Consider the following 14,372-nt stretch of genomic DNA (forward strand, 5'->3'; position numbering starts at 1 on the left):
AAGTGAGGTGCTAAAGGACTGGCTGGCACTCGTCTTAAAATGTGAAGTTATTTATAAGTCACAATTAATGACTAATTCTGGCTGTGGGGCCATCCGATAGTTGTGAAAGGCCTGGAACCAGCGTACAGTCTGTCCATTGGTGGAAGTGTGATAAACAGTGTCACTAGTGATGACACAAGACAATGGCTGCTAGGGCATTGAAGGCACTTACTGAAAACACTTGCTGGAGTTTGGTGCCAGGCAATGACCATCTCCAACAAGAGAGAATCTAACCATCACACCTTGACATTCATTTGGCATTACCATTGCTGAATTCCCCCACTGTCAACATCTTGGGGGTTACCATTGACCAGCAACCGAACTGGACTAGCCACATAAATATTGCAGGTCAGAGACTAGGAATCCTGCAGTGAGTAACACACCTCCTGACTCCCCAAAGCCTGTCCGCTAGCTACAAGACACATTGAGTGTGATTGAATACTCCACTTGCCTGGATGAGTGCAGCTCCACCAACACTCAAGAAGCTCGACACCATCCAGGGCAAAGTAGCCCACTTGATTGGCACCCCTTCCACAAATGCGTACTCTCTCCACCACCGACACACAGTGGCAGCAATGTGTACCATCTACAAGATGCACTGCAGAAACTCATCAAGGCTTCTTAGACAGCACCTTCCAAACCCACGACTGCTACCATCTAGAAGGACAAGGGCAGCAGATACATGGGAACACCACCGCCTGAAAGTTCTCTCCAAGCCACTCACCATCCTGACTTGGAAATATATCGCCGTTCCTTCACCGTTGCTAGGTCAAAATCCTGGAGCTCACTCCCTAACAGCATTGTGGGTATACCTACACCACAGGGACTGCAGAAGCTCATGAAGGCAGCTCACCACCACCACTTCGAGGGCAATTAGGGATGGGCAATAAATGCTGGCCTAGCCAACAGCGCCCGCATCCTGTAAATGAATATAAAAGAAAACACTGTTGGTGGCCTTTGCCAGGGAAACTAGGGCACAGTCTGTCCATTGGTGAAAGTGTGATGAGCAGTGCTACCAGTGGTGACACAAGACAGTGGCTGCCAGGGGATTGGAGGCACTGACTGAAAACACTCGCTGGACTTTGGTGCTTCCAGAGGGAGCAGTGTTTCCTCGTTCTCTTTATAGATCTGTCATTGAAGTCAGCACTGACATGAGCGGCTATGACGCTAATGTACCACTGGTTAACTGGAATGCCGTACTGCCAGGTTCTTTAACATTATGATCTTTTGAGCATAATTAATGTCTGATGCTTAATAATTATTTCATATGCTGAATATTTCTGTCAGCCTATGGGTGAGTTTGAAAAATGGGACACTGCTAAATTTTTGGAAAGCACAATAGAAATTAGTCACCTTTGCATACAGTTTTACAACTAAATGCATTGGCAAATTATAGAAGAGAGTGATCAGATTTAAGTGTCTTCAATATTTATGTAATTCCATTGAATTCTATACTTTAGTCATTTTAGTGTACTCAGGGAAAATATTGACCGCCTTATTTCATCTGTAGTTCAGGGGTTCTTCTTTTGAAAAACAGTGATTTGGGTTAGGTGTAATGTTAATGGCATTTGTAATTGATTTGTTACAGTCAGTGAAATTTTGTCTGCCTTGTTTATACCTTCTTTAAAAAATACTGCGATTGTGGCAAATCTTGCAAAACATATTATTTCAATCCAAAACTTCTGTTTTAGTTTCTGTATCCTTGAAATATTACGAATAGTGCAAACGGTAGTAATGAGTCAGAAGGTTTTAGCTTCCAAAATTATTTTTTTCCCAGCTAGTGTCCCTGCTAATATGCTTGGAGAGATTTAGATCACATCAATTAGATTGTTTGACAGTTTAGATTTTTCCTTGCTTTGAATTGTGTTCAAATAAAAATGAAGCCAAAAGAGGCCTGGGAGTTTCAATAGACTAGATGCCTAACATGTCCAGTCAGTGCAGAGCAGCAACCATCAAAGCCAACTGAATGTTTTATTCCACCTGCTGGTTTTGTAGTATAAATCAGAGGAAGTGGTGACCAAAAAATACAAACAAAATGCTGGAAAAACTCAGCAGGCCTGACAGCATCTGTGCAAAGAGAAACAGAGTTAACGTTTCAAGTCCATTATGACATATGTTATATATTGTGCTGACCAGGTGGCACTTTGAGTACTGTGCCCCTTTCTGATCATCAAAATGCCAGAGACATTCAAGCATTAGAGGTAGTGCAGAGGAAGAACAATGGGAATGGCACTCTAGTTCTAAATGTCTGATGGGCAATAAATGCTGGCCTAGCAGTGACAGCCACATCCCATGAGTGAAAAAAATTTGTTGAAGAAACAATGGACTGTTGAAATGTGGGATTTATTGCCTTTCTGAATAGATGAGTTAAGGTGGAGCCCAATGGCCGCCTTCATCTGTAACTTTCTTGTGACCTTGAGCCCTGACTCAGTTTCCCCTCAGTGCAAAGGAGTTATTTTCTTGATAGTGAGCAGCTACAAAGCCCTTGGCAAGTTATCTGGGGAAACTTTGTAGGGGTGGGGTACGAAAATTTGTAGAAATAAGGTAATGTTGAGATTTTTCTGTGATTTGCTGCTGGAACTAGAACTGTGTTAATTGTAGATAATTTTTATTATAACTGATTTCACAGAATTACAGAATTGTTACCTTGTAGAAGGAGGCCAATCGGCCCATCATGTCTGCACCAGCTCTCTGAGCACTTTAACTTAGTACCAATCTCCTGCCTTTTCCCTGTAACCCTGCACGTTGTTTCTGTTTAGATAATCATCCAATACCCTTTTGAATGCCTCAATTGAACCTTCCTGCACCACACTTCCAGGCAGTGCATTCCAAACCCTAACTACTCACTGTGTGAAAGTTTTTTTCCTCACCTTGCATTCGCGTTTAGTCTTTGGTGGGACAAAGATGCTGCTGCTACTCTGTTTCTCAGTAAATTTCTATTGTTTTCAGTGGGTTTTGTGCCTAGTAGGTTTTCCAAGCTGAAATAAAATGTTGCGTTGTCCATTGAGCATATTCCTTCCTGTAAAAATGGCTAAGTAGCAGCTGATTAGAGTCTTCATGCTGTGTAAAGGACTTGTGCTTTTAAATGTGCACAGCCTCAGCTGATGAAATATTCATGTGCTTTGTTCAGTCATAGTGTTTCCTGTGGGGACGAACAAGGAAACATATTGCAAAGCATATTTAAAATTTTGCAGTTGCCTGTGAATCTGTGATCACATTCTCTTTGAAGATATTCTCGTAGTGCTCCCTTATTTTAACGGAAAGATATAAAGTTTAAAGTTTGAATTTTTCATAAATGCTTAAGAGTTTGGCACATGGAGGGTTTGTCTAAAGAAATCTAATTCAGGGTGATCATACACTGTTGTGCTCCAAGTTCGGTGTGCAGATATAAAAACAGAAATTGTTGGAACTGCATAGCAGGTTTAAAGCTTCTGGTGTAGTTACTAGTTCAACACTACAAAAAGTATAATCCTGAGAGGCTCATCTGTCTTTTCTCTTTGCAGATCTGATCTGCATATTTCCAACAATTTCAGTTTGAGATTTCAAGAATATGATTTTTTTTCCTCTTTACGTAAGTGCCGATATTATCAGAACTGTAGAAAGCTTGGTAGAATCTACATATTAATGTCGAGTGTCAGCATCTAAAAAGACAGTCAGATAAAGCAAAGTGGTAGGAGGCTTGAGTGAAGCATAAGCACAAGGATAGACCTGTTGGGCTGAAAGGCCTGGTTCTATGCTGTAAAATTCAATGTGATTAGCAATTTTAATCAGGAAAGAGACACTTGTTGCCTCTATTTGGCTGATCTCAGCCCAAACCTTGCCACCAAATCTCTCACTGGAAAAAATGTGACTAATGCAACAGCGATGTCTAAATAACACAGTTTCAGATGTTCTTATCCTTATAGCAAATATTTAATTTTATTTTCATGAATTAATTAAAAGCTGATAGGAAATAAATGTCTGTAAGCAATTCCTAACTTTTGTGAAATCTATGAGAAGTTGCTTAATGTTAGAGGCAGTTTAATAAATAGACTTTCTCGGTACTAAGAGATTCAATCAGACTGCCTCTCGTTATATTTAGAAGGTTTAAAAATAAAGAAGGTGCTTTATAATGAGAAGTGTATCCACAAACTCGACCTGTACATCCCACTTGCTTTATTTAGACGGCATTTGACCGAAGTTCTGTTCCCATAATTGTAGATCACTTCGATCTCGCTGTCGCTCCAAATAAACACAAGCTCCAATAATCAGATGGCCTCCAAAAATAAAACATACAAGTTTTTGTGTTACACCAATCACACTTATGACCTCTTTAAAATGTAGCTAAGCAGTTTGACACCCCATTTGTATTACAATGGATATAAAATGGTTTGCTTGCTACTGAATTTGACCTGGTCATACTGAGTAACAGATCTGCTAAACTTCCCGTGTGCTAAATTTTTAAAAATAGCCACTTTTTCTGTGAGCTTTTCTGAGGTTTGGTAAAAAATCCCGTAAATGGCAGTAATGCTGAAAGTGCAAGCTGGGTTGGAAGGCCAAGCTTACATCCTGTATAATTCCAAAACAAAAATAAAAATACCTGGAAAAACTCAGGTCTGGCAGCATCTGCGGAGAGGAACACAGTTAACGTTTCGAGTCCGTGTGACTATTCAACAGAACTAAGGAATTCCACGTGGCTCAAAGGCCACCAGTTATACCCAGTAATCATGTGAACCAGTTAAAAGCCCCTTAAGAAATGTTGATGCCTCTGACAGAAGTGTGCTCATTTTATTTAATATAAAATAGTGCACCTGCCTCTAAACTAGTTCTGAAGATTAAGTCTGAAGAACTGTGTAAACTAGCAAGCATTTTCAGTTTGTGTTCTGAGCTTCAAACTCCATATCTTAAACAATCATTTTAAAAATACCCACTTTATACCCCTGCAGCACTGCTCACTTTAACCCTCGAGTCTTCCTTTGGTGTCAGACCTTTCAGTTATATTTGCCCGACACTCAACCTCCCTTTTTAAAGCCCATCACTTTGCGGCCAAATGTCAGCCTGGGCTCTCACAGCACACACACCCTTGAGTCAGGGGAATTGAGTTCAGTCCTCACTCCAGAGCCTGAAGCTGTCAGTTCAGCACAATGTTGAGGGAGTGCTGCACTGTCAAAGGCGTTGTCTTTTGAATGAGGTATTAATCCACGGGCCCCACCCACTTCTCGGGGCATACAAATTCCCATGGCACTTTTCAAAGAAGACCTAATGTGCTTTTGCTGTACACAAATTGGCTCTCACATTACCTACAGTGATTTAATTGCAAGGAAATTGAATGGATAATTTCATTGTCAGGCTGAACCCGAAGTCCCATCTTTGCACCATCTAGTTGATTTTAAAATGATTCCAGAGTTCTTGTCTTCATTCGTCCACCTGGGATTCCACGTCTTGTGTTAATCACTGTGAAGAATTACTTTCTTTTATCAATTCTAAGTTTGTCTTTTGCTAGTTTAAACCTATAATCCTTTAAATAAAATGGCAAAAGTAGGATAATTCTCAGAATATACCTTTCCCATAAGATTTGTTATCTTGTGCATCTCTGAGATTGGATGCATTTCCTGAATATGACGAGCAAAGGAATCTTCAGCCTTTGTTTAATGCAAACCTTTAAGCCTCTGTATCAACATTTTTTGTTGCTCTTTGCACTGCTTCTAGCACTTGAATATCTGCCTTGTGTCCCAGTGGGGGCAGTACTTCAGGTGTGGTCTGACCAGAGAATATACCTTTCAGTCACAGCTTTCTCTGACTTGTATTCTGTGTTTCAACTCTATAGGTCAACATCCTATCGGTTTTATTGATTGCATTTTGCACTGGATGGACACTGAGTATTGGGTTCACAAAGATTCCTAGACCTTTTCCACTTCATTCTTACCTGCTTCAACACCAGTCACTGATTACATATACTACCTGTTTTTTTTTTCCTCTATGCAATTGTCTCATTAAATAAATGCTGGCCAACCCAGCAATGCCCTCATCCCATGAACAAATAAAAAAATATCATTGTTTACCCACTTGTCAAACTATGCAATTTCTAAACTGTCTACTCTGATTCCACTGCCCTTCCTAGTTCAGTATTGTCTGGAAACTTGAGCAGTTTTTGAGGCAGTGATTCATCTAAATTAGAAACATTAACATAAATTATTGGGGCATCCACTCAATTTTTGCGCCCCCCGTCCCTGCCAGGCAAAATTCCTCTGACAACTACCTGCAAAAATGCACAGCTTCATCTAGATCATAAAGCTGCTTAATACATGGTCACAGACACACAAAATGTTTACATTAAGTTTTTATTGAGGTATAATCCATAGTATGCATTTTCATTGGGCACCTTTTCAAAAAGTTGACTGGCATATAATGTAACTCTAACATTTTTAAAGGTGAATTGAGTTACTGGCTAATTTAGCCACTAGAGTTTTATCAAATTGCCATAAATGACAAATTACAACCAGCAGTTTAGCAGAACATGGAGACTTGTCCAGAACAGCAAATTGTGCAAGGTTAAAGAGTGAAATAATTTTGATGTCCAGTACCAATATTGGGGTGTAATTTATAGATATTTTGTATAATTTTCAAAAGCTAATTTTACCATTTACTTTGTTCTTTTAATTTTGCTGCTATCAGTCCTAGCAACAAATGCTGTGAATTCAAGCATTGCAGACAAATTTTGTGAGAAACCTTGTACAGATTTTCTGTTTTAATGCACGTGTTTTTTTTCTCATACCATTTTTCCAAGGTTCAAGCTATATTCATTTTTAAATATCATGCTGTTGTTTGTGGTTCACTAATACTTTGGTATCAATCCTTTTTTGGCACCAGCTTTTATTTTGTTCTGCACTTGCTGTGTGATAGACGGCTGTCAGTGTAATGCCCATTTGCTGTATTATTTTGTTATAAAATTCCAGTTGACATGATTGAAAGCAGGTGTTCCACATTGCCAATGTAAGTTATTTCGTCAGATGTTGAAGTATTGATTTTTCTGAAGGATGGATAATGCTTGTTTGAGCATACTCGTGTTGAGCAGATGCATTCTGAAGAACTTTTTGGTAGTAGCTTATTGCTTTTTCACCAGCTTGCTATCTTTCAGAATGTAGTATAGACATATACAAAGATGATCACAAGCAGATTTAGAATTGTTCCTATTATTCCCAGAAGAGCGAGAACAGATTCTTCTCTGTCTTCTTTCTCTCCTTGGATTCTCACTTCCTCTGCTTCAGTAATGGCAGAGATGCCCATTTTTGTTGTGAATGTTTTCAGCAGTAATCCGGCAGCTGTCTGCTGAGGAAAAGTATATAAAGCATAATTTATCGTAGTAAATAATAAATGCTGAGTACTGTATTAAGTTGATATAGTTCTAGGAAATCCTTTTCCCCCCGCCACCTTCGGTTGTCTCAGTCAATTGTATACAGTCCTTTTCAAAATGACAACTTCTGCAAGAATCTGCATGTCTGCTTTGGCAATAGCTTACTTTCGTCGTCAGTTAATCTTCCGCAGGTTCGAAAATGTTTAAGGATGTTATGGTATTTCCAGTGCTTACAAATTTTTCTAGTCAGTTATTAAGCAGTCATTATTCCTGTAGAAAACATGTCATCTGTTTGCATTTGAGAAGGCTCGGATTTTTAATGTTACCAGCAATGAGATTTCATTGTCCTGCAGGCAGTTATCGGAAAGTGATCATTGATCACTCAAAATTTTCTTCCATTTTCTTGTATCTCTCTGTATCTGCTAAATTATCCTTATCTGTAGTTTCCACCTCAGGTGGTTTGGTTTCCTGAACGGCCAAATTAATTAAGGGAAAATGTAGATTTTGCAGTATTATTTTTATAACATCAGTTTAGAAAAGACAACGTTACCCTTGAGAACGAAGACACACAGCATTTTTTTCCCCAAGAAACATATCACAAATCACTGCTAATAATCTATAGGTTTAAATTAACCATCTGTTGTATCCCTTTACATTTCAGTGATTCTTTTAGAACAAGAAACGCTTACCCCACACTTCATCAGGAACGAAAATGCATCAACATGCTCTGAGCCCCCTTTAGATTCCTTGCGGCTTTGTATCTGTATGGAGCATGGATCGGTGTTGGAAAACAAAAATGATTTGCCAGTTATAGAAATGGTTTACAAGGTTTCAAGAACAGGCATTAGGAATCGTTAATCCCCTTTTGAGGCCAAATGATGTGGAAAAGATGATGCCTTGCTGCTTCGATTCTCAGGGCAATTTTTCCTCTAAAGAGAGTGGAAGTTTTTTTTAACCATCACCCAAACATAACAGTAACTATTTAGTAGCAAAATACTGGTGGGTCACACACCGCAGCTGCAGTCAGTGAGCAAAGTGCTGAGTGCTCCATCCATTTTTTCATTAGTGCACTGAAGAATTTCTTCCAAATGAGCATTCTGAAAATGTCTCTTGCCAGCCATCTGAGGAGAGGTCTGGGTTTCATGCTGTGACTTCAAATGCAGTAAACCATAGATTCAATTACAGCTGAACAGCAGAGCTTTCGCTTGGAAATGAGAAGGCGTTTGCTCTTTTCTGAGCAGGGCACCCTGAGCACGCTACTCAAAGCTTTGTGCATTTATGGAAATCTTTAAATTCTCCCTAACCGTGAATCACATATGAAGATCATAATGAGTGACTTCATTCCATACATTGGTGTGGTCTGACGCTTATATGCATACACACTTGGCACTGAATGAAAGGCGAGAGCTGTAAACCACCCTTGCAAACTCTGCCCAGTATTACAATGCAAGCTGCAGTTGTCATGCAAAGCACTTTTTTAGTGAGGAAATAAATATTAATAATTCCTTAAATAATTTTGAGGAAAATGATTTTTTTGTTTTTTTTTGCTAACGAGCTACTCCCTGGGGAGACAAGCTGACGACTGCCTGGAATTTTTTTCGCATCCGTTGCTTTGTAATTAACAGTCTGCTGAAATATTGCTGCAGATCCCTACAAGCATTTTATTCTGTGGCTTAACAAAACAAGTTTCTAATCTGTTTGAAATTGACCACACACGTGTTCATTATTTTAGCTGTATTTTAGTCATTTTAAGGGTTGGCTTACTTTGAAGAAGGTAGTAAAAGAGGAATTATAAATTATTGACTAGATTTTATTATGTTCCCCAGTGATCGCAAAATTTGGAGGAAGGAAAACGATTTCAGGGGCTAGACTTAACAGTAGTAAAGACAGCCGAGGCAAATGGTTAATGCTTCACTGTCCGAAGGATGTGACAGCCAGTAGGAAATGTGTTTGTCTAACAATATTCTGCATGGTTATGAGCACCGTTAGAGTAGCCATATCTTTCTTGGGGGGAAAATGCAAAAATGGAAATACTTGTTTTATTAATGCATTTACTGTTTCAGCAATTGGATGGGTATGCTGCTGCCCTGTCAGTCGAAGATTTCAGAAAATCCTCATTATTTGAATGTGTATAATTTCTTACTGCTGGCTGAGAAAAATGTTCTATGCAGCTTTTTGTAATGGAACTATTGAATCAAGCTTTGTTCCCTAGGAACCTTTTAAAGTGATGTAGTGAAGTATCTGTTTTACTAATTCTGTTGCACTCGCTCAGAGTTTAGTGCTGGAAAACTTGTTTTTATACTCCTAACATGTACAGCAGACTTACCAACAGTAATGATGCTGTGGACTTGGATGATTAGAGGACACTTTGTTCAGCCCAGAGGGAAAGAGTTTCAAACCAGTGTTTGAAAGCTGGTCACAATTTTCTTCTGGAAAACTTGTACTATTGACAGCCTGTACAAGCGGATGTTAAAACCCTCCCTAGATAAGTGGACGTAGTATCTGTTGCTCACTTGTATTATTCACAGTGACCATTTGCGAGAACAGCAAGTAATCCTGATTTTGATTCATCTGCAATGATCGTGACTATTTTTTTTCCGCAAGTTACTAGTAGTAACCAGTATAGTCAAATATAAGCCACATAGGCTGTTGTAAATACCCTCAACTATTCATTAAACTATTCATTAAATTACTTATGCTGTTAAATAACTTAGAATGTCAGTAGATCAGGTCTTCAGTTTAATTGTTCCTAGTTTTTTTGCAATAAGTTATTAGCTGGAGTAGCATGATGTGTCAGTTCATGAGTGTCTTGTAAGATGACATCTGCGAATTCCTGCATCCAGAATAGGCTAATTCTGTTTACTTCTTTGCCTTCATCAAATTATTGGGTCTCCTTGGAACTTCTTAAAAAATATTTCAGATAAGCCTGATTACCTTGTTTTAGATTAATGTCCACGTGTTGTGTTATGCAGTTGTGTAATTTCAGTTATGGCGTTATGCATCTATGACTACTTTCCTGGGAGAACCAAACCTCTCTGGCCAGAAAGACAGCACATATGCTACTAAAGAATCTTGGATGGGTTATTTTAGCTATTGTCTTCTCCTCAGTTTTGGGTATGATACTGTAGAGGTTTTGTTTTTGGACCAGCAACTGAGAATTTGAAAACCAATGGCATGTTGAGAAATTAAATTCGGTAATTCTGGTAATCGGTGGCTTATGCTGAAAGAAATTATTGTTAATGTTGTCAGAATGTTGTAAATCATGACTTGTCATTGACCACCACTACCTGCTCTGTCCCAGGCATAACTCTAGACTACACCTCATGGTTTACTCTTAAGGTGCTCTGAAGTGGCTGAACAAGCCGCTCAGTTCTACAGAAGCCCATATCATCACCTCAGGGCAACCAGGCATGAAGAATAGGCCAGCTAGGGAAATAAAATATTTATCTGGGGAAATGGGATTAGCATAGATTATGCTGGTGAGAAAGCTATCGCCAAACAACAACAATGAGATATATTTATATAGCGCCTTTAATGTATTAAAATTTCCCAAGGCATTTCACAGGCGAATTTACAGAGTATGATAGCAAGCCACATGAAGAGATATTAGGTCAGATGACCAAAAGCTTGATCAAAGAGGTAAGTTTTAAGGTGTGCCTTAAAGGAAGAAAATGAGTTGGAAGGGCAGAGAAATGTAAAGGGGGAGATGTACTGGGATGCTGCTTCCAGGGGTCTGGGAGTTTTACGAGCACGTTAATCTTTGGGTGGTGTTGATTGATGATACTGGGTTAATCTGCTGCTTCTCTCTGACTAATGCCATGGAATTTTTAGTGCCCACCAGAACCAGCATGTTTTAACTTCTCATTTTGTCAGTTCTGCACTGGAACTTCAGCCAAGACTAAGCACCTGCTCAAGTCCTGGAATAAGACTCGAATGTGCAGCTTTCTGACTCTGGAAAGATTACTACCAACCAAACTAACCTTAGACTTATTAAATTATTTGAATGGCTTAGTAACAACAGAGCAAACTTGCTAACAACAGAAGCAGATTGGGGTGTAGGCCTGTGTATAGCAAAATTTGGGACATTATCACAAATATTGATAACATCTTGTGGGGTATGAGCAGTTTTGCAGTGCTTCCTTTGTGTTCCTTAAGTTCTGGAATTCCCTCCCTAATTTTCCTCCACCTGACTCTCTTTTATGAGGCTCCTTAAAAACTACCTCTTTGGCTAAATTGTCCTAAGATCTCCTTATGTGTAAAATTTTAACATTCCTGTGAAGTGCTACAATGTTTTACTATGTTGTAGACACTATGTAAATGTAAGTTGATTTAGATTGCTTGTTCATTATTAATTGGGAAAGGATTAATTTTTATGCAGCTTCGGCGACTTAAAGCAGTTGTTCTGTAGTAATAACCTCTCCAGTACTTTGGGAATAGATGCATGAAGAAGCTCTGTAGCCTGATTAGAAGTAGATTTGTTCATTATGGCTGACATTTAATTGATTTGTACAGTTAACTATAGTGAAGTTAGAACAGTTCACGTATTAAAATATGAACTTGACCGCTTAATACATACAAGTAGATTCCCAGTTAGTTCTGACAAAATACTAACGATTTAGTTTTTATATTCAACAGTTCAGTATTTTGACTCCTGACTTAATTGCCATGATCTAGATACAAATGTATTTTATAGTAGATTGGTTTTGCACCTTTCTTTAATATATTGTATGCAAGCATAACTCTTGTCTGAGTGAATAAAAATGTAAGATTTGAGGTAGACTTCGTAACGTAAATTGAAGCTGTAAATTTTAAATTAAAAAAAGATTCAGATAGAAATAATGCAATCATCCACAGGATTCCATCAAAAACAGAGGCACCAGCATTCCTAAAAGGCAATTTGTTATTTGTATAAATATAAAAAAGTAGTGGTAGTGCAATAAATTTCTAAGTTTTCTGGTCATCCCATTACATCATGGTCATTTAATAGGATGTTTTGTCAAAGTTAAGGTTCATTAGTTTAGTTTATCCTTTCAGTTTATTTGAGCAAAAATTAATTGTTTGAGCTTAGGCTACATAGCTAGGCTTAAAAGGAGCTTCTGCTTTTGTCAGTGTGCCTTATAACTAATAGCTAACAACCTTGCAGTACCTTCTTTTAGGAAAAGATTATGTACAGTAAACAAATGTTGCATTATATTGTGTCTCACTTAGCCACATTCCATGAGGTACTTTATGAAAAAGAGATGGAGAAGGAAAGCTGCACTAAATGGGGTGGGGTGTTGTCACTGGTAAAGTTTGCATTAATCGAAGTGCTAATAAATGTTTTAAATACTTTTGAATTTCAATAATAAAACTCAGTTGCCATATAGTTATGCAGTTTTCCTGCAAAATCCAAGTTGAAGTGTAGGACGAGGTCTCGTGCAAAACTGATGCTTTGAGTGATCGGGAATAGAGCAAGCTGCCTGATCACTGACTGCAATGGAAGTCATCCAGCGCCTGAAATTTAGCTGGTAAAGCAGATATTTTCTCTATAGGCACCAGAGTCAATTGAGCTTCAAAGCTTTATGTTGAGTTCAGTTTTGTACCCTTTTTACTTTGTCAATGTTGAAGCATTGGAAGCTGTTTTAAGCATTTGAGTTACCCCTTCTACTTCTTAAGCTTCTGAACCATTAAGTTGCTTATTACTTCAATTTCTTTTCTGAGAAGATATATAAAAAATGCAGACTGAATATGTGTTAACCACTGGAATTCTGAAGTCATTATCAAACTATCAAAGTAGGAGGCTTTATATGCCATAGAAAATGGTTTTGGGCAGCCAGTGGACAGCTGCACCAATAATACCTGTCCTCTACTGGTCACTAAACCATTATCATTCCCCGTGGGGTGATGTAGACCTCCTTGTTTAAAACAACTGCTGTTACTATAAAACTCATCTTGAAAAATAGCAGTGGTGCAACCTGCAATTGGGGTTATAGGACTTCATAAAGATTAAGAATATCTTAAAAAAAAAATTTCACTATCAGTCCCTCTTTATATTGAAATGTTGGACTGATTGCAGCACATTCTGATTTATTTTGGATCCATGAATCGCTGCACTGCAGTATTAATTTTATGGCTGTGAACTGCTTTGGAATGTCCTGAGGATGTGAAAAGGGAATGTTTGTTCCATAATCAGTAAGTGCTAATGACATTGAGGATGGTGCACAGATGGGTTAATAGCCTTAAGAGGTGAGGAAGTTGATGACTAACTACATGGATTTTCAGCGCTAAGGTTGTCAGTTAGCCTTGGTATTTTGTTTGTCAATACATCAACAGTTTTGTATTTGCTGTTTAGGCACAAATTTCAAAGAAACCTACAAGAATCGATTTGAAACCAAGTTTTTTTTAAATTTTGAGCATGAATATCTCTGGAATATTTGGACTAAAAGGGACTTGAAGACAGGGCCCCACAGTGGAAGTTTAGTACAACACAACACTTGTACTAGACTGAACTGTAGCCATTATTAAAGAATGCAAATCTTTAGATTAACCCACAGAGCACGATCATCCAGCGCGCAGACTACCGAATTTGCTGCATATTCTTGTCTATGGGCCACATTTGAATTTGAATGAAAAGTGCCAAATGGGTCAACATTTCCATTCAGCGGTTAGAAACTTTTTACGTGGGCTTATCAGAATAGTCCACTTAGCCCCCTCAAACTTGTTCCACCATTCATTGAGATCTGCGGTGTAACTCCACATCCCTGCTTTTGCCCCATATCCTTTAATACCTTTGGTGAAAAGAAATCTTACTCTGCCTTAAAATTTGCAATTGATGTAGCATCTATTGCCAATTGCAGAAGAGTGTTCCAAACTTCTACCTTTTTAAGGAAGAGAGTGGTGGAAGGGTTTAAGGAGGGAATTCCAGAGTTTGGGGCTCCAGCAGCTGACGGCATGGCCACCAGTGGCCGAGCAATGAAAATTGGGAAAGCCCAAGAAGCCAAATTGGAGAACTGCAGAAATC

The 14,372-nt window shown here is 38.6% G+C and overlaps 2 protein-coding genes across 6 annotated transcripts in view; one reads left to right on the top strand and one right to left on the bottom strand.

Moving 5' to 3' along the window:
* The window catches only part of birc6 (baculoviral IAP repeat containing 6), a 242,055-nt gene that overhangs the window by 172,411 nt on the left and 55,272 nt on the right, over positions 1-14,372 (top strand). The window lies entirely within an intron of this gene.
* On the bottom strand, positions 6,344-8,419 carry LOC144690161 (protein TUNAR-like). Of its 2 annotated transcripts, none has more exons than XM_078557615.1 (2): positions 8,062-8,419; positions 6,344-7,344 (listed from the first exon to the last, which is right to left on the bottom strand). In XM_078557615.1, the coding sequence occupies exons 1-2, from the start codon at positions 8,071-8,073 to the stop codon at positions 7,153-7,155; spliced, it is 204 nt and encodes a 67-aa protein (XP_078413741.1). In that variant the 5' UTR covers positions 8,074-8,419; the 3' UTR covers positions 6,344-7,152. The 2 variants fall into 2 exon arrangements, with proteins under 2 accessions (XP_078413741.1, XP_078413740.1); XM_078557614.1 differs by having other exon boundaries at positions 6,344-7,347.

This window comes from Cetorhinus maximus, chromosome 14, assembly GCF_964194155.1.
Source record: "Cetorhinus maximus chromosome 14, sCetMax3.hap1.1, whole genome shotgun sequence".
Classification (NCBI taxonomy): Eukaryota; Metazoa; Chordata; class Chondrichthyes; order Lamniformes; family Cetorhinidae; genus Cetorhinus; species Cetorhinus maximus.